The 27,803-nt window shown below is 55.3% G+C and overlaps 1 protein-coding gene across 14 annotated transcripts in view; it reads left to right on the top strand.

Moving 5' to 3' along the window:
- Positions 1-27,803, top strand: part of CTBP2 (C-terminal binding protein 2) — a 167,807-nt gene that overhangs the window by 127,919 nt on the left and 12,085 nt on the right. For all 14 annotated transcript variants that reach the window (XM_069566830.1, XM_069566820.1, XM_069566819.1 and 11 more), the window contains one exon: positions 27,625-27,779. In XM_069566830.1, the coding sequence (XP_069422931.1) occupies positions 27,642-27,779 (138 nt within the window). In that variant the 5' untranslated portion in view covers positions 27,625-27,641. The remainder of the gene's footprint in view (positions 1-27,624; positions 27,780-27,803) is intronic.

Raw genomic sequence — 27,803 nt, 5'->3', positions numbered from 1 at the left:
CGGGCCTATTTTTGGCCGTCGCTGCCGGAAATGAGTGTGACCCGCTAACCCCTGCAGTGCCCATGGGAGGCAAGGGGGCAAGGGCAATGCTGTGGCCTCTTTCTGGCCAACAGCAAGCACAGGGACGCATCTCCAGGGATTTCTGATTTCCTCCTTGGCTTTCAGAGCTGCCTTGGGCTCCTGACCCCAAGGACTGGAGAACCAGGAGATGGGGGAGGAAAGTCACTCAGTTGTGTCTAGGTCTTTGCAACCCCATGGACTGTAGCCCGCCAGGCTCCTCTGTCTATGGGATTTCCCAGACAAGAATATGGGAATGGGTTGCCATTTCCTCCTCCAGGGAAATCCTCCCTACCCAGGAATGGAAACCTGGGTCTCTGGCATTGCAGTTGGGTTCTTGACCATCTGAGCCACCAGGGAAGTCCCAGGAGATGGAAAGCCCCAGCACAGGGAGGAAGGCCAGCCAAAGTGACCGATGCTTCAGAGTCTCCTCCTGAGAAAGGAGTGACCTCCTGAGAAAGGAGTGAGCATCCCTTGACGCCAGTTCGGCAGAAACAGCACAGCTGTCAGGGGACTGCTCAACCCAGGGACCTTCATGCAAATCCAGTCTTCAGATTCACAAAGTCCATCATATATCTGATTTTTTTTTTTTTTTTAAGGCATGAAGGGACTTCACTGGTGGCCCAGTAGTTAAGAATCCACCTTGCAATGTATGGGATGTGGTTCGATCCCTGGTCAGGGAACCAAGTAAGACCCCACATGTTGAGGGACACCTAACTTAGTCCCTTTCATTGTGGGGGTGCCACAGCGAAAGATCCCACATAATGCAACTAAGACTGACACAGCCAAATAGATAAAGAAACAAATTTAAGAAAAAAGAAAGTGAGGACTAGACCCAGAGCGGTACTGCTATTTCCCATTCTTTTCAAGCAGTTTCCCAAGTCACTGTGTTGGTGAGAGCATAAAGCGCTTGTAGGTGATATACCCGAGGACGGCTCCGTGGCGGGCATCGTCGGTTGCCCCTCTGCTTGTCTGCCTGTTCTTTCCCCTGCTTTTCTGGCACTGCCTAAATCATCTCAATTTTCAGGTCTCTGCAGGTTTCAGCTGATGCCTTACGTAGCGCAGGGAACTGAAGACTTGGCTTTGAGGGGATGTCGCGTATAACGTTGAGGTCCCCATTCAGATGATGCTACAGGGTCAGCTGTATCTTGGTTTGTTTTGTCTGCGAGAGGATTTGGCTTGCCTGTTTCTTCTCACTTCTCAGAAGATGGCTTTTTCCTTCATGCAGTTTTCTTTGCAGGATTACAAATGAAGTCTGCGAGACTCAGTAATCTTTCAGAAATTGGTCCCATCTCACTTTATTTAGTTAACATGAGGATTTTTTTTTTTTTTTTTTTCAGAAAAATCCTCCCTTTTCTAAAGACTGCAGTGAGTTTGTTGTTTTTTTTTTTTTTAAATCTGCCAGGGTGTTCAGAAAAGTCCAAGTCCAGTTACAGGTGTTTTTACCTAACAGAGGAAAACATCTGTCATAATATTTGACAGGCTGCAGAGCTGAGGCTGCGTGAGTTTGGGTGGCTTCCAAGCAGAATAGGTCAGAAATTGATGGAAGCAAATCTGGGCCTCCTCACTCTGGGGCCTAGCGTGACACCTCCCTGAAGCTCTCCTGCCCACTGCTGACCTGCTCCTGGCATTACACCTTTGCACCTAATAAACCAGGGCTGTGGAGCACGTGTGGTCCTAGGTCGACCTGCTGAAGTAGAGGACTCAGCCGAAGACCAGCTAATTATTTGTAAGCTGGGTGAGTTACCGCCAGCTACCCCACTGCAAAAAGATTTGGCACGACTTCCAAAGCTCACCTGTGTGTCTCTGAAGGGAGCGTCTGCACCCCAGGTGGAGTTTTGCAGCATCAACACCACATTCATGTCAAGTTTTTCTTTATGACAGGAAGGAAGGGAAAGCAAACGCTGAGATGGCACAGAACTGATGGGTGTGGTCCGTTAGCTGGGCTGGGGTCCTGGCTCTGACAGGGGCCCACTGCACCTTGTTTCAAGGAGCTGGAGCAGTCATCTGTTTAGGAATTACTGTCGGATACTCAAGTGGCTGACTCAAGTGATGTATGTTATATTTGGGGTTTGGGGAAACCTTAAGAAAATAACAGGATTAGTTTGTTAAAGAGGTTCCCCTCTTGCCGTTTTAGCAGGGCTGTTAGTTTCCCCAGGTCGACACAGGGAATTCTTGACCTGGCTCCTGTGCATCTTGGTACTCAACTTCTCCATCCCCACACCTTGGGGATGAGCGAAACACCCAGAGCAAGGCCCGGTATGGACATTGAACACATGTTGAGGCCCCTGTAACAAGGATCCTGGAAGAAAAACAGGCTGTCAAAGATGCCCTGTTTCTGGTGACCCTGAAGGGTCAGGCAGGGCCATTGCAGCCCTTCCCAGCCAGCCAGTGTCCTCTGACCAGCGAGGGAAGAGTGGAGGTGGCAGGGGCGGCAGTGGCGATGGGCCGAACCCCCGCCGGGAGGCCACAAAGGCCCCTCTTGGCCGAAAGAGCCCAGATTGGGAGGAGGGGGTGACAGGTTTGGGTGGGCTGGGGCTGTCCAGGGTCATCAGGTTAGTGTCCTTTCCGGGGTGAGGATGTGTCCTGTTTAATACAGCAGGCCAATTTTCGCATAGTCCCGTCTCCTTGGGGTCCTTCTTACCATGAGACCACCCTATCTTTCCTTGCCCTCTCCTTTCCGGAGGGGAGGAAGTTCCGAAGAGGAGGCCTGCGGAAATCGGGCTCGCCTGCCCAGCAGAGCTGGGAAATGACGTGCTGCAACCAGGTAGTGCTGTTTCTGTTTAGTTTGGGGCTCCAGTGTTTTCCTGTCCTTTTTGATGTCTCTTCGACGTGAGCACATCCTCGGGCTGTTGCCGAGATGTGGTGCAAATACTGTCTTGTGTGTGGCCGGGCCCATTGTCTCTGTCTCCCCTGCCCAGGCCTTTGAGCCCATGACAGTGAGTGTGCCAGAAGAGAAATTAGAGAAATTGGCGCCAGCAGGCTGCTCTCGTAGATGGAAACCCAGCGCTTTGCAGTGTGGCCTTTTCACTTTTTTTCCCTCACTGTCATGCATCCAAGGCGGTGGAGAGGATTGGGGGAGGGTCAGAGTCGCTTTGCCATCTGCCAGGGCTTTTTCCCAGTTAACTTGAGGCCTTCTTGGCATTTTGGGGTCAGAAGTGGTGTTAAAGTCACAGCCTGGGGTCCCGGGGCTGTGCCCCCCGGCAGTGCTTTTGGCTCAGTTCCTCTGTAGTCAGTCAGGCTTTTCCCAGAACTTTGGCTTTGGAGGACCAAGCCCTCTTTGGGGAGTCATATTGGTTTCAACAGAGCTTGTCCCAAAGTTTAATACGTACTGATCAGGACGAGGGGGCGCTGCCCCTGTGTTTCCCTGTGCCTCCAGGTTCTGCACAGGGATTTGCACTCTCTCTCCTTCTCACTCTTAAGTTTTCAGTATTTCTCATTTAAAAAAAAATTTTTTTTTTAAACTGGTAATTCTCTTTAGAGATTCTAATGGAATCTTTGGTTAAGGGACATGTGGGTGAAGATGAAACATTCTGAAGTTTAATGGCTGCAAATATGTATATTGTCTCATTTTTAAATGTTCTGAGTATACACAGCCCTTGTAAGCATGGGATTCCCAGCCTTCGGTTTCGCTGTGAATTCTGTCTTGGAGCCTACAGTTGGAGGACCCCAGTCCCATCTGTGGTGGCGCTTCCCAGGGCCCTGTCTGTACGTTTGAGGAAATGTTCTAATGCTCCTCTGTGGGGCTTTCCTGCGTGCAGATAACTGCCGTCCTCTGCATTACTGCACCTAACGTCCCTGGTGGGCTCCATAAAATCTTAATCCATGGGAATATGGGAGATGGTCCACAAGATCTGCGCCAGGCCAAGCCTGCTAAAATTAATGCGTCCCTTGCAAACAGATTTAAAGGCAAACATGCCTCAGATGCAGCCTCCTCCCTCCCGGCTCTGCTTCATAACATTGGGGTTTAGTTGCTGACCTCTGTTGCCCTCTTAAAATGCTCAATTCTAGGCTACACGCATGGGGTGTATTTCTGTTGCCGTGGTTTTTCCAGGCGGTATGAAAGGGTCTGTATGGTGTGATAATACGGGAAAGAATCCGTTTGGGCTTCAGCATGTTAATAACTCGTTTGATTTGTAACCAGTCGTCCAGGAGCCAGATTTCAATATTGGCAAAGTGTCGGGCGGCAGACCTGGCCCATCTCTCGGGCACCTCCTGCTCTAGGACTATGCGTGAGGCTTTTTCTTTCTTATCCTGCCTGCCTGTTCACATTTAATTTGTTCTTAGCCGTGTGCAATGGATTAACATTTCATCAGGGTGGATTAAGATTGCATCGACATTAAAGCAATCTTTTTCTATTTTCCTCCTGTCACTTTTAGGCGATCCTGGTCTGGGGGGGTGGGGGATGCACCTTCAGGAGGGGGAGGTGGGCTCATCCGAAAAGTGCCCTGGTGAGGATGGGGGAGATAAGCCAGGGCTTCAGTGTGAAAAGAATGCCCAGTCGCAGGTCGGGAGGCCTGGATGGAGCCCGCAGCCGGTTGCATCAGTCCAACGAGATGTCACATGGAACAAAAGCTTTAGGGGTTTTATTTAGCTCCTAATCCGCTCGCTGAGAGAGCGGAGGTCCATGTGAGCACTCCAGCCAGGGGGGGCAGGGGTGCCCGGCTGGCTGGCTGCAGCCTCCTTTCTGGGACTGAGCCGTAAAGAGAAGACCTCTGGTGCTACCATTGGAGAGTGAGGCAAAGTTACCGTGAGTGTTTCGTCTACTAAGGTTTCGGAGAATTAATAATTCAGGCCATACTTTGAAATCGAAAACCCCCAGTTGGTCCTTCCTGCCGTCTCAGAAGGGTTAGAATACAGCCAGGTCTGGTTCGGATGCATGTAATTGAAGATTTATAAAGAAAGCCTTCCTCTTCTGCCTCTGGCCGCAGTCTTTTTTTTTTTTTTTCCTTTTCCAATGCCGGTTCCCAGCAGGCATATAAATATTGGTCGATCTCAGAGCTGGGATGCAGCCGGGTGGTATGAGGGCCCCTGGGAGGTCGCCGAGGCTCCCGGGAGGAGAAGCTCTCTGACGGATGGAGGCGTAGAGGGCCCTTGGTACCCTGGGCTGCGGGATGTCGCCATGCCTGGAGCAGCTGAGCCCTGCCTCTACCGGGAGGCCTTCTACAGCACGGCGGCTGGCAGGAAGAGCTCCGTCCCCGACTTTGCCTTTTACGACAGCAGACAGGCGGTGATGTCGGCCCGCGGGGCCCTGCTGCCAGGGGATTACTACAGTGACCTGGCCGGAGCCGCCCGGGCACCCGGGGAGCCTCCACACCATCACCACCCGGGAGCTGGCCAGCCGCTGCCCGGTTACGGAGCGCCAGGCGGCAGGATGACGTGGGAGCCAGTGGCAGGCCGGCCCCCTGCCCTGCAGGACACCGGTCACCTGTACCGGGACCCTGGAGGTAAAATGATCCCCCAGGGGCAGCGATCACACAGCAGGGCCCCCTCGCCCGCACGGTACGTCGGGGAGCTGGCCGAGAGCAGGTACGGAGCAGAGGCGCCCGCCTACCCCACCGGCCAGGTCTACAACGATGTGGGCGAGAGGCCGGTGGATTCTGCCACCTCCAGGCAGGCGGCCCCCACGTGCCTGGTTGTGGACCCGGGAGCACCAGCTGCCTCCAGGATCGGCGTGGGGACTGCTCCCGGCGCCCCACCCCCAGGCTATGGGCCGGCCCGGGAAGGCGTCCACCCCAGGATGGCTTACGAGAGGTGCGAGGCTGACCCGTCCACCTTCCAGGGGCCCGGGGGCAGCAAGAGGAGCGTGATGCCAGAGTTCCTGGCCCTCCTGCGGGCGGAAGGCGTGGCGGAGGCCACACTCGTGGCCCTGCTTCAGCAAGGCTTCGACTCCCCAGCCGTCCTGGCCACCATGGAGGATGCGGACATCAAGTGTGTGGCGCCCAACCTGGGCCAGGCCCGAGTGCTGAGCCGCCTGGCCAGCGGGTGCCGGACGGAGATGCAGCTGCGCAGGCAGGGCCGGGGGGCACCCCTGACCCGCACGCGCTCCAGCAGCTTCAGCCACCGCAATGAGCTCCCAGGCGACTCAGCCGGCCTGGGAGCTGCAGCCCTGCAGCCCCAGCCCCAGGCGGGGCCCCTGCAGGCGGCGTCCCCTCGGGCTGTAGACCCTGCTCACCGCCGCCCCTCCAGCGCGCCGTCCCAGCACCTCCTGGAGACCGCTGCCACCTACTCAGCCCCCGGGGTGGGCACCCAAGCTGCCCACTTCCCATCCAACTCTGGGTACAGCTCCCCAACCCCTTGCGCCCTGACCACACGCCCGAGCCCCGCGTACCCGCTGCAGCCCGGCGTGCCCTTGACTCACCCGGGCCCCAGGACTGCCTACTCAACGGCGTACACGGTGCCCATGGAACTGCTGAAGCGAGAGCGTGGCGCAGCGGTCTCCCCTGTGCCCAGCCCCCACAGCAGCCCCCAGCTCCTGCGGAAGCCCGGCGCACCCCTGGAGCCCCCTGCCCTGCCGCCAGCCAGCCAGAGCCTCCACACGCCTCACTCGCCCTACCAGAAGGTGGCCCGGCGGACAGGGGCCCCCATCATCGTCTCCACCATGCTGGCCCCGGAACCAAGTAATGTGCCCCTCTCTGCCTTTTCCTCGCGGGGGACATTGAGGGGACGGACGGCGGGGGCCGAGGTCTGAGCAATGCACAGTGGGCCCCTCAGGTTCCTGTTGCTGTCACTCTCCGGCCAAACCTGGAGAGACCAACCCACCCCTGACTCAGACCCACCTATACACCCCTTTCTCCAAACAGGGCACCCCAGCCAGCTGGCCAACGCACAGGAGGGTTCTCCTGGGTGAGACTGGTGTGTGTGGTTCAGGCTGACCCACTAAGAATGGCACTACCTTCGTTTTTCTCCAGTTGAGCTCCAGCCGATTTGTGGATTTCCCTTCATGGGGAGGAAGCACAACTGTTTATGGGGGGAAAAATCATTCAGAACAGGATGAAGCCCTCAGCTCACGGGCAGTGGCGTTTTCTCCAGCTCATATTCAATGGCTTTGGAGAATGCTGGGTATTTGTCCAGTGCCCCCCTGTACAGTGGGCAGCGTTCACTTGCCATCAGAAGTGCTTTCCCGTGTGGAAACGCCCCTCTGAACGGTCTACGCAGTATCAGAGGTAGGGTTAATCACTGCCGAGCTAAAAACGGGTGTGCTTCCAGACGTGTATGTTAAACAAAGATGTTGAAATCCCTTAGAACTCCCTGTTTCAGAAACAGACTCAGTCTCGCATGTTGGAAAACACAGTTGGGGATTCTGCTTGCTTGTAGGGAAGAATGTGTTTCTGTGCAGAGGAAAGAGAGAATGGTCCTAGCTTGTTCTCTTCAAACCACGAGCCAAGTGGAATTGAGTGCGTGTGTGTCCCCGGGCACCTGGATAGATTTCCAGGTGGACACCCTCGGCAGAGCCGTGCTTCAGAATTGTCATTTCGACCCTAGAACCCTTACTGACCATTTAAGCTGTAAATCAACTTTCTTCTTTTCTTTCCCCATTCCCCTCAACATAGTTTAGAAAACTGCACCTTTTTTCAATGACATTTTTTATTTTAATGAATTATTAGCATTATAGGGTGGATATAGTGGGATGAGAATTGTGGTAAAAAGAAGAGGGACCTTTTTGAAAATATCTCTTAAATAGCTGTGGATGGGGCCTGGTAGCCTGATGTGGTAGCCCTTAGATAAGTGTTAGGTTTATCTGTTACGTTGGTGAAGGTGGTGATGGTTAAACTACTCGCAGACTGAAGTGGGGCTGTTGCTTTATAAGTTGACCTTCGCACGTTTCTTTCTTATTTACAGAGAAGCACCGGTTGAGTTTCTCTGTTGTCTCTCTATATAAATATTCTAGTTTTGTTTCATGTATAGATTTCCTTTTTCAGTCTTATATAAAATTTATTTGACTTTTTAAAATCGGTATGTGGCAGGAGAAAAGTCAGATAATGTTTTCCAGGGCCTGTGTCTTCCCCCTCACCGTCAAACATTCTTTCTTTGCAACCAACTAATTTGCATGGCGATGACATTTGTTGCTTCAGTAATTTCATCTGATAATGGCCGGGCTTGCAAAGCGGATCTGAAAACATATTCCTTAATTATGTGTTGCTAAGCAACGGGAGGGTTTGGTCATAATCACAGAAAGATTATCTGCACGCTGAAGTCCTGGGAAGGTTTTGCTGAAGGAGGACCTGTTAAATTGCCTTCTTTTCTTCTTCTTTTCATTTCTGTTTATTTTGCACTGCCTTCTAACAAAAACAGTCGCTGTTATTTGGGGACGGGGCAAGGGATCTTATTTAAGTTGTTTGGAGGGTGATTGTTAACACACGGTTTTGCAGACCTAGGGATATTGATTTTTGTTTCATTTGCATGGCAGCAAGCCAGTGCCAAGAAGCCTGCAGTCGGAAGTCTGCCAGGAAATAAATTTCTCCGTCAGATGATCTGTCCCGTAGCGGTGTTTCCTCTCATTCCTTCTTGCATGTTGAGTGTGCCATCATAGCCCTCCCCCAAAAGCCGTGTGTCAGGGACGGGGAGTGGGGTGGGGGTAGACGCTCGGCTTGCCCCGGGAAATTGAGCCTGGATACGAGACATTTTGTGAGGCAGGTTTCCTAAAGGCAATAGCAGATGGATCTGTTGGAGCCTCCAGTCCTGCTCTGGGCGGTCACTCTGCCCCCTGGGAAGATAACACTGAGGTTTCAGGGACGCACCGCAGACCTCGGGTCCGGAAACCTGAAGCTCACGGGGGCCGCCCCACCGCCCTGAGCTGAAACTGGAGACTGCGATCTTTCAATCCAGATCCTGCCGCCTAGGTCATTTGCGGCACAACCAGCTTGAATAAATCTCCATTCTGGTCATCGCCTGAATCGCCTGTTTGCTTCTGATCTGGCGGGGCAGGGGTGCCGGGAGGAGGCCTCTTTCCTCTCTCTGTCCGGACTGGTGATCCAAACGCTTGCAGTGGGTGTCTTGTTTGTTTCTGAGTGCTTGGTTTTATGTGCTTTGGGTATTTTAATCTTTTTCATCTTTTGTGTGTTTTTCCAAGTGACTTTCCATTTGCAGTTATTACAAAGTATTGGCTATATTCCCCGTGTTGTATGGCACATCCTTGAGTACATATTTTAATTTGTATTTGCTTTTCTCTGTCTGTGAACTACCTGCTTCATCTTGGTTGGCTTTGTTGGTGTAAATAACTGGCTCCTGTGGACTGGGCAGCGGAGAGTAGCCAGATGAGGACAGGCCCCCGGAGCAGCCCATAGCTCCTGTGATGCGGGATTACTGGGGCTACATGTCAGACCCGTGTGAGCGGCGGTACCTGCTGGATCTGCTGCTGTTTACACGCTGACTTGCTCGACTGGGGCACAGGCTGCGGAACCTTCTGGCAGTGGCTATCACCCAGCGATGCCCCCTCCCCTGTGTCACATGGCGTTGACCGCAGCCAAGGATTTGCTGTCGCACGAGCCTTCCCTAAGCTGGTGCAGCCGGACGCGTTGCGTAAACAGCAGCTCCGCAGCCATCTTCACGGGTTTGTCCCCCTGAACACAGCCACGCACCTGGGCTGCAGGGGTCTCAGACCTTCCACTGTGAGAAGCACAGCCCCAGCCCAATCTTTCTGGCTCCTTTTGGTTTCTGTCCAGGCATTTTTCTGATACAGCTCGATCTGTGTGCATCTGTAATCCCCACCTAGTTCCTGGGGACACTGCCCAGAGACCCTCCAGGACAGGAGAGGGGGTGTCTGGGGCCCGTTTACACGGGGACTGTGGGAGAGGCTGGTGGTGTCACAGTGTTAAGTCAACAGGAACTGATCACTTTTGCTTCACTCCTGCTAACGTCGTAGCAGTGGTTTCCAGCACCATACGTGTGCGTGCCGGGCCCCCTGGGTCAGAAGTCCCATTGGATCTGAATGGAGGTTTGTTCTTGTCTGGCCCTCTCACACCTGGTGACTCCTCCCATATCCCTGCCTTTGTTTGAAGGTCCCTTTGCACAGGAAGATCTGTGCTGGGGAGTGGGGTCCAAATGACTCACTGGTTCTGAGAGTGATGACCCAGAAACCATCAGCCTGGAGAGGGGTGCCATGAGACCCCCAAAGACACCCTCCCACCAAGCCAGCTAATCACACTCACTCCCCAACCTCAAAGCAGAGCTGGACCAGGAAGGGTGGGCTCAGCCAGCTCCCTGCATGTCGACATTCGGGGACTGGGTGTGGGGACTGAGCCTGGGAGCTAGCTGGTCCTGCAGAGAGCAAGCAGTGGGATGCTGACCCCTAGCTGTCTCATTGTTAGGACCCTACATCCTAATCCTGGGAGATGTGTGAAGGGAGCAGGCCTCTCTGGGCTGTGGTCCAGGGAGGGTTCCTGAGCCCAGAGCCCTGGCTGAGCAGGGCAGGGCCAGAGCTCGGGGCTGGATCCCTCAGCACTGCTCCAGCCCCCGCGGTGTTCCAGGCCTGGGGTCAGGTGTTGGGCACTCACACGTGGGTGCAGCCCAGCCTGGGCTTCTGAGGCATTCCCACCACCGCCCACCCCGTTAGTAAATAGAAAGACAGTCACCACAACGTGATAAGGACACATGGGGAGCCTGCAGCACTTGAAACGCATCCCTGAAGAGCCTGCGCCCCAGCGGGGGGCACTGAGCACAGCACTCTGACTCCAGAATGACCATCACACTGTGGCCGAGGGAGAGGTCACTGTGCAAACCAGCGTGAGGGTGGTTGTGTGTGTGTGTCAGTGTTTATAGCCCCAGGAAGGCTGTTGAGGTCCTGGCTGCTGCCTGGGGCTCCCTGGGGCATCTCCAGGCTTCCCTTGCTGGTCGACCTCTACCTCCATGATCAGGAAATCCGAGCCTCAGTTCAGCTGGAAGGGGGTTCGTCCAGAGCCCTTCTCCCCAACAGTCACTTCCAAATCAAGCTCTTGGGACGGAGCTGTGCACTTTCAAGGTGCTGGCAGGCCATTCGAACCCCTGACACAGTCCCAGATCAGTGAAATCAACAGGCTTTGTTTTGCTTTTGTATTTGGTAGGTGTTTGGGGCTGGCAGAAGGAAAATGGAGAAGGAAAGGGCACCCCACTCCAGTACTCTTGCCTGGAAAATCCCATGGACGGAGGGGCCTGGTAGGCTACAGTCTGTGGGGTCGCAAAGAGTCGGACACAACTAAACGGCTTCACTTTGAGACTTTTTGGGGGGCTGGCCACTTGCACCTGGGTTGAGAGTCCCGGCTCCCTTTGGTTCACTCTTCTTCCTCACCCAAGGGGCCCCATCAGCCAGGCCTACTCTGGTCATTATCATTGTCCTGGGCCACTTCCCAGGCCCAGGGTGGGAGTCTGTCTGGCTGTGGGGCATTCGGCTCAGAGACCGGCCTTATCCCGAGCTCTCTGTCCCTCAGAAAGGCCCACTCTGACCTCTAGGGTATGGACTGGGCCCTTCTGTCCATGGAGGCCGGCATCTGGGTGAGCTGTGGCCTGGTGGCATTCCAGCTGCTGTCCACGCAGTGGGGCAGAGGGTGGTGCTGCCAAGCCTGGGTGAGGCTGAGCCAAATGGGCCTTTCACAGAACCGGGTCTCTGGACACTTCTGTCAATTCATCTCTGTGGCGTTCCATTCCCCGCTCTGTCTGCCGTGACCCCCGCTGCCAGGCGTGTATATCCATGATCGTACAAGGAGTGTGGTCTGTGGGGACTTGGACTTTGGATTTTCTTGTTCTTATTATTTTATTATTATTACTACTGTTTATTTTATTTGACTGTGGCTTGTGGGATCGTAGTTTCCTCACCAGGGATCAAACCCATGCCCCCTCCACTGGGAGCACTGCACCCCCAGGGAAATCCCATGTGGGGATGTGGGTGTGGACTGTCTAATAAACTCCATCCAATAAGGGATGGGGGGAGTGGGCTCCTGGCTGCTTGGAGGGCTCTGAGGTCCTTGTTTAACAGGGTTTCAACCTGGCATGGTAAGGGACATGGAGAACGTGATTAATGAAGTAATTCTTGCTGTGCTTTCCTGCCATTCAGTTTAAAGGAATCGATCAGTGTTCTCATGGGGGGACGTGGGGCCAGGACTATGGCTGGACACCAGCCAGCTCTGCCACCACCAGACCCTCTTTGTGTGGCCCAAGCTGCCCAGCACAGGGTAGCCGAGCCTTCTCATCTCTCAAGCATATTCTCTTCCAGTTCTGGAAAGCAGGTCTGAGTAAAAAGAGTAGGGCCCATGCACCAGGGCCTCTGCTTTCAGGAGGCAGCCTGTCCCATGTGGCTCTGGTCTGCAGATAACAATTTTGTGTGTCAGCATCTCTTTCCAACCCCCAACTCCACTCTATGCATTTTGAGAAGTGGCAGTCTCGTCCAGAGCAGCAGTTAGACTTGCCCCAAGACGGGGCGAGCCGTGGTGCGTTTATCTACCCAAGAAGAGGCAAAGCCAGCACACCCCCTCGCCACGTTACTTCCTCACGTGACCTTTGCCTTTGAGTGTCCAGTGTCCACACAGGGCTTCTCCAGTTCACATTCTTCTGAGTGGGACCTGAGTGGGCCAGGAAGCAAAACCCAGAGTCCTCACTGGCTTTTGGTACCAGACACCTGATCGGCAAACATTTTCTCCCATGGTGCCTTGAAGCACAGAAGGTTTCATTCTGATAAAGTCCAGTTTCTTTCTTTCCCCTCTGGTTGCTTGTGGTTTTGGTGCCAAGGTCATGAAACTTTATGCCTGTGTTTTCTTCCTAAAAAGTCTTGAGTGTTAGCTCTCCCATTCAAGTCCTTGAAGCATCCTGAGTTGACTTGAATATAGAGTGAGGTGGGGGTTCCTCTGCGTTATTTTTCCGGTGGATGCCCAGTTGTCCGAGCACCATTTTTGCTTATTTATCTTATTGCTTGCATTTGGCTGTGCTGGGTCTTCACAGCTGTCTGTGGGCTTTTCCCTGGTGCGGTGACTGGGGGCGACTCTCTCGTTGTGGCGTGCGAGCTTCTCATTCGGTGGCTTCTCTTGTTCTGGAGCGTGGGCCTGGGTAGTGGTGGCTCCTAGGCTCCATAGTTGTGACACACAGGCTTAGTTGCTCCACAGCATGTGGGATCTTCCTGGATCAGGAATCGAACCCACGTCTCCTGCATTGGCAGATGGAGTCTTTACCACTGTGCTACCAGGGCAGCCCCAGGCACCATTTTTAAAAATAAAAATATCAACATATATTAACGTGGAAGATTTGCAGGTGTTTGGAACCTGTTTTGTGTCCCCAAGATTATACAAGGCAAGAATTCTAAAGCCATTCCATAGGTTCTTTGCTGGCACATGGAGTTTTTTCTTTTTTTCAAGTTTATGAAAGGGAAATAGCTCTTTCATCCATAACATAGCCCACATTAGCAGCACAGAACCTCCATGTACTAAATGAACTGATGTTAGGTGTGCTTTACCCTCCTCTGAGGCTGGCTTGTACATAAAGGACGTTTCTAGTTGTTTTTCATGTAATGGGGGAAAAAAACAAGACTATTGACTTCTACTTGCTCCCTCCTGCTCAAGGAACAGGAAGGGACAACTTTAACAGGCAGTTAAATTTAGCCCAACAGTGGTGCTCAGCGTATGAATAAAGCACCCTTTGCCAAATTGTTATAAAATCAAACCTGTAAACACTTGTCCCCACCAAGGGGTGGGCGACTCTTGGGGATGTGTTTTCCCAACCTCGGGTGAGAATTGATCCCAGGAAGGGTTTGCAAGTGTGAGTGGAACAACTCCTCGTTTAACTATGGGAGGGCTGGGTGAGAAAGCCTGGTGCAGAGTTTGTCCTCCTGAGCGAGGTCTCTGGATGGGCCAGGAGGGGAGTCAGGGCTCTATATCTGATGCCTGTGAAGTGCTGGCGAGGCCCATGGGTAGCGGGTCCTCCCAATACTGACTTGATCGGAACTCATAGCCCCCTGCAGGGCTCAGGGGGCCCTCCTGGTCCCAAGTTCCCCTGATAGGCCTCTTGCACTCTCCAGGACTGGGGTCAGCGAAGCCAGCCCTGAGTGCCTCCGGGACCTGCCCAGTGTCACTGTCCTGCAGCATCTGGGCGCAGTGATCGCATCTGATTCCCAGGAAGACTCTCAACAATTTCCCTTTTTAAAATGTTAACTCTGAGGCTCAGAAAGGTTCGATTCTTCCCCAGGTCCCACAGCGGGGCAAGGACTTTGTGCCAACCTGTCTGAGTCCAGACCTGTTCTTGGTTGCTGTGTCAGGAGGAAGCACCAAGCACAGAACGGGAAATTCAGTTGCACTGTGAGCTGGGGTGAAGGAACTCCAACCCAATGCTGGGAGCGTGGGTCCCCGCCAGCAAGAGGCAGTCAAGAGGGTGATTCCGGAGCATGAGCCCCAAGGTGCTGTGAGCTTCACCTCCCCAGGTGTGACATTGAGGGCAAGTTGAGGCCCCCTCCCCAGCCTTCTGAGGACCCCATCATGTGGACGGGCCCAGGCTTTGCACAGCACAAGCTCAGTGCTGGTGGCTCCCAGGGCACCTGCAGGCATTTGCCAGTCCCCAGCTGGTGCCCCGCAAGCTGCCCTGGGACACGCACAGCTCTGCTGTTGAGCCAAGCCCCTGTCCTCCGTACTGTGCTCCCTCCCGGGGAAGTCACCGAAATTAATTCTTCTGTGTGATTAAATGGAATGTCAAATGCTCCTTGGTCCTAAGAGGATTTAAGCTTGGCGCTCAAAAGGGCTCTAACACACACACAAGGGTAAAATTGAGTAGATGGAGAAATAATAAGGGCAGGAGAAGATGAAGCTGGGGGATGAGGCCAGAGCTCAGAGAGGACTCCCCATTGTCCTGCGCACAAAGGACAGGAAAGGGTTCCACGCTGAGCTTCCTAGCCACCACGGTAACGAGGGAAATGAGATCACTGTGAGGTTCACGTTGTGCCTGAGATGGGACCACCGAGTCCATCGCTCCAAAGAACCTTTTTCTGAGCAATCAAGAGCCGGATTTTTGCTGCCCTCAGCCACATGTCCAAGAAGCCAGCACCGGCCTGAGGTGTGCCTGCCCCAGCCTGCACCCTCCCATTGACAGGCTGCTACGTTGTGCCTGCTTCCTGCCTCTCATCTAAAATTTCAGACAAAATTTGTCCCAGGGCCTTGTCCAGTTGAAGCTGCTGAGCTCACAGCCGCAGGTTTGGGGCCTGGCTCGGCTGCTTCAGCAGCTGGCGGTGGGTTCCTCCCCAGGGTAGCCGCTGCTTCCTTCGTCCAGTCCTTGGTTGGCATTGCCAAGTCCACGGGGAAGGGGCGGTTCTGCTCGGTTGAGGGGGCTCTCTGCCTGGGGGTGGCGTGGGTTGAATGTTGTCATCAGCACCCCGGCCCAGGCCTGTCCCTTCCCCTCCAGCCGCGGTCTTTACAACCTCCCCTCTTCACCCCACCAGCATCCCTGCTGGAGAGCTTTCTGTGAGATGCTTTTTATTTGAAGGGATAAATATGGCTTTGTGATGGGTTCTAGTGTTTTCCTGCGAACTGGGCTTTGAGCCTGGATTGCTTAAGACATCATTAAGTTTTAAGAAAAAGTTATAGCGGAAAAGAGCAGGGTGGGGACATCCGACCAGCTGTCGCACTTGGGAAAATGAACTTCCTGGCTGCTTTGGGGCCTGAGGGCAGCACGCTTGGCCTCCAGCCCGCCGGACAGCAAGCCTGTGAAAGGGTGCTTAAAACTCACTTTCCTTTTGGGCTTTAGAGCCCCGTGAAAAACTGCAATAAACTGAAAGCCTTGTCCCTGTTCTGTCTACTTCCTGGCCTTAGTGGCTGCCACGGCTAAGAAGCAGGGCGGTGTTTTGTTTTTATGGGCCCTCGGCTCAGGCAATGCAATTAGAAAATAAGCCTGAGTCTGCCAGGCTCTTCCAGGGGCCTTTAGGGAGAAGGGCACGTTGTCTGTTCCTCAGGGGCCCTGGTGGAGCTGGTCTTTCTGATCAGAGAGGACGAGTCAACCACAGAGGCAGTGACCTGGGCGGGCAGCACCCGTGCGCAGCCCTGCCCTCCTCGTGGTATGTCCGCTGTGAGCCCCGACCTTGACTGGAGGGCTCGCAGAGCCAGGCTTGTTTACTGCTGTTTCCTGTGGTTTGGAAGGAGCGGCCCTTCAGGAATCAAGAAGACTGGGGTGTCCTCGGCCTGGTGGCGACCCCTCTAAGGGTCTTCCTGCCCCCGGGGTCCCGCCAGCCCCGCGTGAGCCCGTCACAGGCGGGCGGCACGCGGGCTGGGCCGTGGGTGTGCAGCGCCTGCCTCTGCCGGACTCCTGGCACCCATCGGTTCTTTTCTCATCTTTACTTCACTTGTGTTTCTCTCAAACATCCCCTTGTGTCGTTGCTACAGGCACGTTTTTAGAACTTGAGAAACGCTCAAGCGAAATATACAGTGAGTGTCTTCCACTGGCATTCCCCCCTCCTCCCCCACGCCGTGGGCAGGGCCTTCCTAGAAGTTGCTAAGGCTCAGGGGCTCAGCTTCCCCCACCCAGTGTCGAGGCTGGGGTAGGGGTGTGTGGGGAGTGGGCGACAGGTTTCTGAACACCCCGGCTTGTGAGCTGGGACCAGAGAGAGGCAGCTGCCTGCATGCTGGGCGGCAGGCCCTGGACATCCACCTCTCCGCCAGTGCCCGCCTCCTGCTGCGGGAGCCCTGGTCCCGGGGAAGGTTAGCCGGGTCCTGACCGAGGAGCGGTGGGTGAGCTCGGCCGCTGAGACACATGGCGTTGAGTTAACCAGGGTCACTTCACTTGTGGCCTGGGAGCCCCCTTTGTCCTTCAGAAGTTCCCGCTGTGGGCTCATCTCCTTGGCAGAGGCTTGGAGGAGCTGCCACCAGGAAGGAGGGCATGGGGGAGAGGATCAGGTCACTGGTGGCGCGGGTTGGGGGGGGAGCTTCTGACTCCTGGCAACCCCCACACTTAAGAGCAGGGGCTCCAGAGGCTCCCACAGACACTGTTGATTGGAAAGGAGGCGTGTATATGTTTCCGGCCAGAAGGGGCAACTGAGGTCGTCCCCGCTCCAGGCATAAGCTACCTGGTCACTTGCCCCTCCAGGGACTCTTCCCCCATGTTGGGGGGGGCAAAGGTGCCACCTCACCTGGACTGGGAGCCAGTGGATCCTTGCACCCGGAGACCTGCTATTTCCCAAGCCCAGAGTCTGCAGCCCTGTCCCCATGCAACATCCCGGAAGCTGTGGGACCACCCACGTGAGACTGAGCCTTTGGGGGACATACAGACCATTGGATCATTTGACCGAAAAGTCAGAAGCAGAGCCACACGTCCTTGGCTGCTTCAGCTGTGCTCCTTAGTGGCGGGTTTGCTTCTCAGTGGCACTCAGTGTGGTTTCCTCTGGAACGGTCAGTCGTGACGGTCTCTTGTGCTCTAATGTGGGTGATGTTTGCCATGCCCGCCGCCGAAAGGAGTAGGTTTCCAGGCAGAACATCAGGTGCTGCTTCCAGGCGGAGGGGTTCACCGGGCACACAGGAGGCTCCCTGGAGACTTGGGGGAACACTGAGGACCCAGGGCCACCCTGCAAGTAGCGTATCCAGTGCAGCAGAGTCGGGGCGTCTAGATGCCAGACAGCTGCCCGGGTGTGAGTGTCTAAGAAAGTGCAAAATGGGCCTGGTTTTGTTCTTCAGCTCTATTGGGCAAAGGAAAAGTGTCTGTCACTTCTTTTTCTCAGCTCTCATTCCCCGGTGTGGTGTGGACCCTACACAGTTCAGGCTGCCAGGACAGTTCACCTGCGTGGCTCTAAGGGGTCAGTTAAAGTGACGTGGTGCTGGTCTTTCTGGAGGTGCAGAAGCTGGCTGCGTTGGGTCCCAGTTGTGGCACTCAGGACCTCGTTGCGCCCTGCGGGACCTTTGACGGTGGCACACAGACTCCTGAGCGTGAGAGCTTCGGCAGTCATGGTGCACGGGCTCAGCGGCTCTGTGGCAAGTGGGATCTTAGATCCCTGACCAGGGATTGAACCCACATCCCCTGCAGGGTGGGTTCTTAAACCACTGCACCACCAGGGAAGTCCCAGATTGTACTGTTTTTTAAACTAGATGGCGTGCTTCCCACAAGTCTAGACCTCAGCTTCCAGAAGCTGCCCTCGTGTGTAGCCTGGGTTCGCGTGTCTGCCCAGTGAGCCTGGGGTGGGGTGTGGGCAGTGGCTGGGGCCCTGGAGAGCCCATGAGCCTCCAGCTCGCCAGCTCTCTGTCCAGCTGTTAACCTGAGCTAAGGCGAGATGGCTTGAGAGCGTCTCTCTCAGAGGCCATGACTCATTAAGATCCGTGTTTTATTTAAGAAGCTAATCTACTTATTGGGCCACTCTGTAGCCATCTGGACCAAGCCTACAGCCACCTTTATAGAGGTCACTAAAATCAGGGCTGAGGAGTGGATGCAAACCCACCCCACCTCCCACCATGGGGCACGCTCAGCCTTCTGGGGAGCCCCCTGGTGTGGTTCACCCCCAACAGCACCGCCCCTGCCTGAGGACTCAGAGGGCCAGATCTCCCCATACTTGTGGGTTTTCACGCCCAGGCGGCGGTTACTAGCGTATTCACAGCTGAGTAGGGGAACCTGGCTTTGAAAGACTGAGCGGCATTCAAGTTGCTGATGGTCTTTCAGGAAAGGGCTGTGTGTGCAGTGACCACTGGGCTCCCTTCCTGCCTGATGGTACTGCTCATCCCTGGGCAACCTGTGGGCAGTGCCCGCACAGCCATACTTTAGAGATGACTTGGGTTCTGTGCCCAACCACCCCAATAAAGTATCATAAATCAAGTTACACACTAACTTTTTTCCTTAGTGGTTTCATATTGGAATCCAGTTGGTTAACAATGTTGTGTGAGTTTCGGGTGTACAGCAAAGTGATTCAGTTACACATATCCGTGTATCTATGCTTTTTCAAATTTGTTTCCCTTTTAGGTTATTACACGATATTGAGCAGAGTTCCCTGTGCTTTTCAGTAGGTCCTTGTTGGTTATCTTAAAACATAACTGTGAGCGTGTCCATCGCAAACTCCCAATCTACACAGATCTTCTGGTTTCCCAGGGTGTTCCCTGGAGGCTCAGTCAACAGAGAATCCACCTGCAGTGCAGGAGACCGGGGTTCAGTTCTTGGGTAGGCACGATCCCCTAGAGAAGGAAATGGCAACCCACTCTGTTTTCGAAAGAAAGAAGAAAGTGAAGTTGCTCAGCCGTGACTGTAGCCCGCCAGGCTCCTCCGTCCATGGGATTTTCCAGGCGAGAATACTGGAGTGGGTTGCCATTTCCTTCTCCAGGGTATCTTCCCGAGCTAGGGATCAAACACAGGTCTCCCACACTGCAGGCAGACGCTTTACCCTCTGAGCCACCAGGGAAACCCCCGCTTTGTTTTCGAAAGGCCACCCCAGAATCCTGCCGTTGCCAGGCCTTGGAGACGGGCCCTGGTGAGAGTTGTGGGGACAGCCTTGCCCATCACTGGGGGAGCTGCTCCCTGACAGGGATGCCTGTGTTGGTGAACCAGTCCCATCACTGAACCACCCCCAGCTTGATCCCTGCCTGGGGCGCCTTACCTGGGGAAGTCCGTCCTCCACGGGATCTCTTGCCTTGATCTCTCCTGAGGAGGACTGGGGACCAGCCTCTGGGGGTTCCTGCCACACTGGCGATGGGTCCCTGCCAGTCAGAGGACACGTGGGCTCTTTCCACCTTGGCCAGGCCTTGCTGAACACATCAGTCTGCTGTCGCGGGGCTCTGCTGGGACTGGACGGCTTGTGGCGGCCCTCCCCTCCTCGGCCTGGATGGGTGGACCCTGGCTGTGGTCCTGCCTCCCAGTGTGTCCCAGCTCACAGCTGGTCTCAGTTTCACTGTGAATTTGGAAGGCATGGTGCCCACCCCGGGGGCCCAGCCTAGGAAGCGGCGCAGCAGCCCCTCTGTCACTCGAGGGGGTTCAGGCTGAAGTTCAAGCCCAGCCCATTTCCCGGGAGTGGGGAAGTGATTCCCCGTCTTGGGGTTAGTGGCGGGGAGCAACAGAGTTACTCTGGGACAGGGCGGGTGTCAGAGGCCACCGGGAACAGTACCAGGCACAGCTGAGGTCCTGCTGCAAGGAGTTGGGTGCAAACCCAGGCACCTGCCGCAGAGCCCAGCCCCACTCTAGGCAGGGGGCTCTCTCCACTACCTCTCTAGAAGCCCGCCCCCAGCAGAACAGAGGCCCATCCCAGAGTGACTGCGGAGGGCTGCGCCTGGCTGGGGCCCCTTGGCGTCCTTCCCCTGGGGCTGCATCTCGCTGCTTCTTTCACGCTCACAGTGATGGTGTCACGTGTGGAACACTGACCTTCACTTTCCTTTACCCAATCCAAGAGGGAGACTGGGTCCACTTAGCATGGCCGGCAGGTGTCAGCTAACCTTGCGGGGCGCCCCATGGGGTCAGCAGGGAGTCTGAGACCAAGCCCGCTGGGATTGATTAGTCATGCCTGCCATGAGCGCAGGGGTTGTGTATCTGCGTTTGTCGTCCAGGTCTGCTGTCCCCTCCAGCCCTGAGCACACGGCCATTCAGCTCCAGCCTGCGTCAAACTGCAAGGTGTTCCCATCTCGCTTGGCCTGTATTAGACGAGTGGACTTCCCCATCTAGGCCCAGATAGAAACTGATCTCGTGTTTCTGACTTTGTTTTCATTCTTATTTCATTTTTTGGCTGTGCTGCATGGCTGTGGGATCTTCGTTCCCCAACCTGGGGTTGAACCCCGGGCTCCCCTGGCAGGGGAATTGCAGAGTCCTAGCCACTGGGCTGCCAGGGAATTCCCTCGTGCTCTGGATTTTGAAGTATCTTGGGGAAAGCTCTTTCTTCTGTAAGCCAGAGTCTCTGTGCATGTAGAGCTCCCTGAGGAAGGTGTCCCTGCCTGTATCTTCACTGGGGCCCTAGAGCCAGGCCAGGCTCTCCCATGGCAGAGCTTGGAGGTGAGAAATCGGGAAGGAGCAGGGATGGGTGGGATCTGAAGGTCCACCTTGGCGAGGGCAGCTGGAAAGCCTGGGAGCCAGTGCCCACTCCAGTAACTGCTCTTGGCTTCCGCTGCTGTGGTTCCCGCGGGCCCCAAAACTGCCCTCAGCCCTCAGGCTGTAGGTGCACCGTTGCTTGGTCATCGCCTCCATCCCAGGACATTCCTGCCCAGGATCCTGGGACACTCCTGCTCAGGATCCCAGGCCAGTGAGAAAGGGCTCACTGCCACTCGGGCCAGGTAGGGCGCAGGATGGAAGCTGAGCGCTGGAGCGGGTGGTGTTGCGATGCAGAACTAGTTGTGAAAAGCAAGGCCGCCAAAGAAGAATTGGGTTCTCCGGCGTGCCGGGAGAGCATGTCTGCGCTTGGCCAAGCTTTCAAAATCAAACTGCAGCCTGGCCGCATCCCAGACTGGCCCGGAGAACGCGGACGCGGCTTCCTGGGCCTGGGAGAGCTGCCCAGGGACACCGCAGAGAAAAGCACTTTTGCCAAATGAAAAGGCAGATAGCAGTGTGGGAACAAAGATGAGGTTTCCAAAAGTAACTGCACTCTTTTTCAACCTTAAAATAGCGACACGCATCGTTCTCCAAACCCCTGCCTTGCAGCCGCTCTCTGAACCACCCCTTACCTTCTCCTGCTGCTGTGGCCCCTGCCGTGAAAGGCGAGGGGCGCTCCTGCAGGTCAGGCACCTTCTTGGGGTGTTGGGGACAGTCGTTGCCTTCGCTCGCTTTCCAGAACTGCTTTCTGAGTAGGCTCCGGCCAACTGCAGAACGTTTATTGTTAACAGTGTAGAATAGTTTTCGTAACGTGGATAAACGTGTTTACAAAGCAAGGGAAGCCTGCCCCCCACGAGGCTCCACAGCCTCCTTCTGCAAGCAGGAGTCTGCTGCCCCAGGCCACAGGTGGACGAGTAGACCCTTCAACACAGCCACATTTGCGAGTTGAAAGATTCTCAGATAAGGGCTCGTTTCTGTCCCAGGGTCAGCATCTGGTTCCCACTTGGCCCCACGAGTCACGAGCTGCAGCTCCAGGTCATGGAAACACCAGCCCATGAAACATGTTGTTCGTCAGACATGGGATCTGATTCTGGGTCTGACCTTCTGGGGATCGGAACTGACGAGTCCAGCCAAGAAGGGTGGGGCCGTGCTGGGTTGCAGGAAATGGCCTTTTAATTGGTGAGCAGCTGCATTTAAGGGATGGAGGGGAGATGTGATCAGATCCTTGCGAAGTGACCCGGGCTAGAGGGCTACAGGTGCAGGCCTGACGTGTCCCTCCCCGCGCACTCCGAGCCTCTGGACTCTGCATGGCTGCGTCTCCCCGTTCTCCCCAGGGCCACCTGCACGTGAGGGTGGGAGCCGCCTTCTACCTCCCTGGCCCCCGTGCAGGTCCTGGGAGCCAATGACCAGCTGGTTGATCGTCTCCCCACCCTCTTGCTGAGCTGGGCAGAGCAGTGTGTTTTGTCTCGGGTCTTTCTGCAGCCCCACACAGGTCTCCGTCTGCTGGCTTTTCCGGGTGCTTGCTCAGGGTGTCAGCTGTCAAGACCAGTGGTACCACGCAGAGAATCCCGGGCAGCAGGGAGGACCTTAGTATGGACTTGGGATGGATGGCAGGTCCTCTTCCCTCAGGGGTCCCAGCCCCACCTGTGCGTCCTGTGAGGCCTTAAACGGCAGCCTCGCTGTACCTGTCCAGCCCCGTCTGTGAGCAGAGAGGTGACCCCGCACAGGTGTGGCCGTCTACACACGTGACTGTCATCCATTATCCTGGCCAGCCTGGCTTTGGGGACTCTGAGGTTGCTGCAGTGTGGGGACACTTCCTAAAATCTGGTCCGTTGTTAAAAGGGGCCTCTCTGCCTGCTGGGTCAAACATGATTATTACAGCCACTATCTTTAGGGTAAAACTGCTCAACAACTAAAATCTGAAAGCTGCAAAATCACGTCTCAGACGGTTTGATTCTTGAGTTGCAAGTGACAGAAGCCAACCTTTAGAAAATGATGCATGGTTCTGTAGGATGTCCACTGAACTCACTCGGTGTCCAGAAAGGCCAGGAAATACACCACAGGGCCGCTCTACACGGCATGCGCACTTCTTCCCGTTTCTTCGACTGCATCCCCATCAGCCTGTCGCCCGGGGGAAGGAGCTGGTGCTGTTATCCAGATAAGGTGGCATCAAGGCTGGGGGCCTGAAGTTTACCGACATCTCCCTGGGGCACCCCCCTTTCCACCTTGGAATTCATAGAGTCCTTTGAACTTGGCATTCACTGGACTGCTGGTCACTCTTAACAAACCTCCGGCAACTCAGTCTGGTGTGGTCTTTGTTTTCCACTAAGTGTGTCTAATTGCACAATTATTTGTATGCAGCTGCAGCCCGAAACAACACCAGGCCCAGGGGCAGACGTCAGAGGTAGCCTCGAGCTGGGGCACTGCGTCCCTGCTTGTGAGGAAGCGAGCCTAAAACCAGCAAGTAATTGACACCAGGGGAGTCAGCTGAGCTTTCTCTGCCCTACAGACTTAATGCTGGACACTGATACACTTTCCGAGGTGTATCCAGGTGCAGTTGGAATTATTCTGAAATGGGTGGAGTGAGTTCATCGATGGGAAGGGAGACTGGAGAAGGGCAATGGTCAGTCTGACTGGAGGGCCACCAGGACCCTCTGATCCTCATCATCAGGTGCTTTCTTGGCCCCTGCTGGGTCCTTGGTCCCTGAGTTTCAGCTTCAGCATCAGTCCTTCCAATGAATATTCAGGACTGATCTCCTTTAGGACAAACTGGTTGGATTTTCTTGCAGTCCAAGGGACTCTCAAGGGTCTTCTCCAACAACACAGTTCAGAAACATCAATTCTTCGGCGCTCAGCTTTCTTTATAGTCCAACTCTCATATCCATACATGACTACTGGAAAGAACCATGGCCTTGACTATACGGATATTTGTTGCCAAAGTAACATCTCTGCTTTTTAATATGCTGTCTAGGTTGGTCATAACTTTTCTTCCAAGGAGTAAGCGTCTTTTAATCTCATACAGTTAAAAGAGTTTCAAGTTGCCAGAAGCACTGGAGAATGTCTCAGTTAATGTGAGGTGAGATGTAAAGTCTAATTGCTACTTCATCTTCCTGGCATTTCCTGGGTTCCTCCAGCAAGACTGTAGGGACATTGGGTTCTGGGCACAGTGGGTTCTGAGACGTGCGGCTTGATGAGTCCCATCTGGAACTAAAGGAGCATTGTCTATCCAGCATGGCCCCTTTGTAGAATCCGACCTTGACAGTGACCTGGCTAATCCATCTTGTCCTCAGTACTAGGGCCTCATGTGGCCCCCTTAAAGCCTGGCTCTACACTGTGGTCCCTGCACTTCATCCAGAACACCTGTGAATCTCACCCACTCCCACCTGCCAGCCAGCAATTCCCCCTCAGCATCCTTCCCCAGCCTTTGCACCTGAGCCTCGTGGTCCCCCTTGCATCTCTGACTCCTGCCTTACCATAGAGAGCTTGAAGCCGATATCCGAGCCTCAGGCTTCAGGAAGCCCATGGGTCTTGTGTGTTCTGCATGCCCAGCCTGAACAAGGGCAGAGGGTGGGTTTCGCCACAGAGAAAGACGACCCAAGTCAGGGAGGGAGGCAATCGCTAGGCAACCCGGAGTTTGTTTCCCAGGTAACGGGATGCATGCACTGATGCTGTGGATGGACACGTTGCAGCAATGGCCCCTCAGCCTCTCCAGATGCCTGCCTGGTGCCCACTGTTTTCCCGTGTGATGCCTTTTTAATTAACTGCTTGGATCTCTAGTTGTGATCATGAACTTTACCAATGTTGTCTGGTTAACCCTCCTGACAGCACCCCGCTCCGCCCCCGGAGTGAAGTTGGGGTGTTCTTCACCCAGTGGGAGGGACAGCCTGGGCCAAGTGAGCACGTTTACCCACGAGGTCCTCCAGGGGCCCAGCCTTGGGCTTCGTAGGAGGTGCTGGGGGCGAGGTGAAGCTGGAGGAAGAGAACTGGTCCTTTCAGGCTTGCTTGTCTCGCCATCTTGCCTCTCAGGGTGGGCGTGGACCCCAAGTTGGCACCGGCTGCCCCCCCTTGAACTGTCTCCTCCAGTGAAGTGCTTTCCACCTTGTGCTTCTTCCTGGTCTGCTAACAGGACAGCGGTGCCCTCTCAAGGGTGAGGGGAGGGTGTGGGACGCCAGGTGACATCCCTGCTCCCCACTTCTCCCTCTGCGGGGTGTCCAGGGGTCCTGCCTGCAGATGTCACACTTGGTCTTTGGGGTATGTTCTCCCCATCTGTACACAGCACCTCGGCTCTCATGGACCTTTCCGTTGGGGCAAAGCAGGGTGCTTGTGGGGTACGCACCAGCCCCCCCAACAAGCAGCTGGCCTCAGTGCTGTGGACTGGGGACCCTGTCCCCACTTGGCAACTCAGCTTCCCTTGGCCTCCCCCCTTGGGGGATCCGGGTTCCGAGGAGGCAGTAGGGGTCTGACTGCCACTTGAGGGCTGGGAGGGACCTTGATCACTCGTGAGCCCCAGCCCGGTGCTGCCCAGAGGTAGCCTGCTGCCCCCAGCCACCCCGACTGGTTCTTCCCAGGCCAGAACAAAAGGCTTTTCTCTGCTCGAGTTCAAAGAGACAATTGTCCCCCAAGGCTGCAGCTGTGGCGTGGGAGAGCTGTCCGGGACACGTCCAGGTCGTGCAGGCGCTGTGGGGCTGGGTCCTGAGCCCTGGTGGCCGACGGAGGAGGGGACTCATCCATGGCTATCTCATGGCGGCCGCGAGGGGAGCCCTTTCTGATGGTTCTGGGCTGGGAGACCGAGGCCCCACGTGTGAGCATGTCAGCAGCTCCTGCTTTGGCCTTCGGGAGCCTGAGTGAGCCCAGTGCTGAAGAGGATAAAGAGATTCTGTGCTCTGCCTGGCCCTGGTGCAGTGGCCGTCGTCAGAGTTTATCTGAACATCTGAGAACCTCAGATGTGTGGAAGGCTGTGTTGTGACCTGTGATGCCAGCTGACTTGCACTATGGTCCTTCGAGAAGATTCATTCGTCAAGTCCCCGGCAGGCCACCACACACACACACACACACCCCAGCACTCACACACACCCCAGCACTCACACACATACACGCATGCTTGTGATTTGGTAAGAAAACAGGAGTGGCCCTGTCCTGGCCACCGGGTGCTGCAGTTCCTCGTAGTGATTTAACATAGTGAAAGGTGCTCAGTCATGTCCAACTCTCTGCGACCCCATGGACTAAGCAGTCCATGGGATTCTCCAAGTCAGAACACAGGAGTGGGTAGCCTTTCCCTTCTCCAGGGGATCTTCTCGACCCAGGAATCAAACCAGGGTCTCTTGCATTGCAGGCAGATTCTTTACCAACTGAGCTATCAGGGAAGCCCAGGAAGGTGATTGAACATGGGGGCCAAAAATCCAAGACCTTGCAGTGTGAATGTGAAGGGAATGGTTTGGTCACAGAGGATGAGGTGCCCTGGGCTGAGGTGTGTGCCCAATGATGGGTCCCCACAGCGGAGGGCAGAGCATTCCTCCATCATTTGGGTTGGAGGCACGGTGCCACTGGAGAATGTGGACTTAGGCAGCGTGCAGGCAGGCCCGCCCCCTCGCCAGCTGTGAGGTCCAGCATCCTTGGTCTCCATTGGAAGCATCAGCACATGAAAACAGCTCTGGCTGGTATAGGTAGCTGACTTGCACTGTGGTCCTTTGAGAAGATTCCTTTTGTCAAATCCCCAGCAGGCCTCCTGCGCCCCCACCTCACACACTCCTTGTCCACCACCTCAGACTGGCCTACACTCACACACACACACTCACACTGTCATATACACATACCCCTTCTCCACCACCTCACCTGACCGCTTCTCCCCGAGCCCAGTGAGAGGGCGCATGTCTCCCACGGGTTTCCTCCAGGAAGCTCTTACAGGATGCTGTTGAGTCGCTCAGTCGAGTCCGAGTCTTTGTGACCCCATGGACCGCAGCACGCCAGGCTCCTCTGTGCTCCACTGTCTCCCAGAGTTTGTTCAGGTCCATGTCCATTGAGTCGGTGATGCTATCTAACCACCCTATCCTCTGTTGCCCCCTTCTCCTCCTGCCTTCAATCTTTCCCAACATCAGGGTCTTTGCTAATGAGTTGGCTCTTCGCATCAGGTGGCCAAAGGATTAGACCTTCAGCTTCATCCCACAGGATGCTGACACCCTAACGTGTCCCTCTTGTTTCATTTCAGCACATGCCACGCGTGTTCAGAAGGGTAGCAGGGCCTGGCAGGGACAACGAGGCATGGCAGAGGGGCCGAGTGAAGTCTGCTCTACCTCCAGGAGCCGTGGGCTAGACCCCCTCGGATGTCCTGAAGGTCTCTGGGTCTTAGAGGTTTAGGGGCAGCCGGGCAGCCCTGAGGCTGTGTCCCTGGTGGCAGCGGCTGATGTGGGCTTGACCTGATTTCACATGGCAATAGGGCTGGCCGCATGTGGCCCCGTGGAGGGGCATCTTAGCTCCTCTGCCAAAATGAGCTGCACAGATGCTCCTACTCTGTCTCCTGGGCTGGTCCCAGAATCCTCCCAGGAGGGAGGCACGTGGATGCTAGAGTGGGGGCACCTCCGTGGGTGCCCCCCACCACAGCTGGGGGAGCCCCGGCCACTTGGCACACACACCCTGTCCCCTCCCTCCTCCCAGGTATCCGCCCCCAGATCATGAACGGCCCCCTGCACCCCCGCCCCCTGGTGGCGCTGCTCGACGGCAGAGACTGCACGGTGGAGATGCCCATCCTGAAGGACTTGGCCACCGTGGCCTTCTGCGATGCACAGTCCACCCAGGAGATCCACGAGAAGGTGGGCCCCGCCCCATCTTGCCCG

This window comes from Ovis canadensis, chromosome 22 (assembly GCF_042477335.2).
Source record: "Ovis canadensis isolate MfBH-ARS-UI-01 breed Bighorn chromosome 22, ARS-UI_OviCan_v2, whole genome shotgun sequence".
NCBI lineage: Eukaryota > Metazoa > Chordata > Mammalia > Artiodactyla > Bovidae > Ovis > Ovis canadensis.
This window is presented reverse-complemented; position numbering and strand designations above follow the sequence as displayed.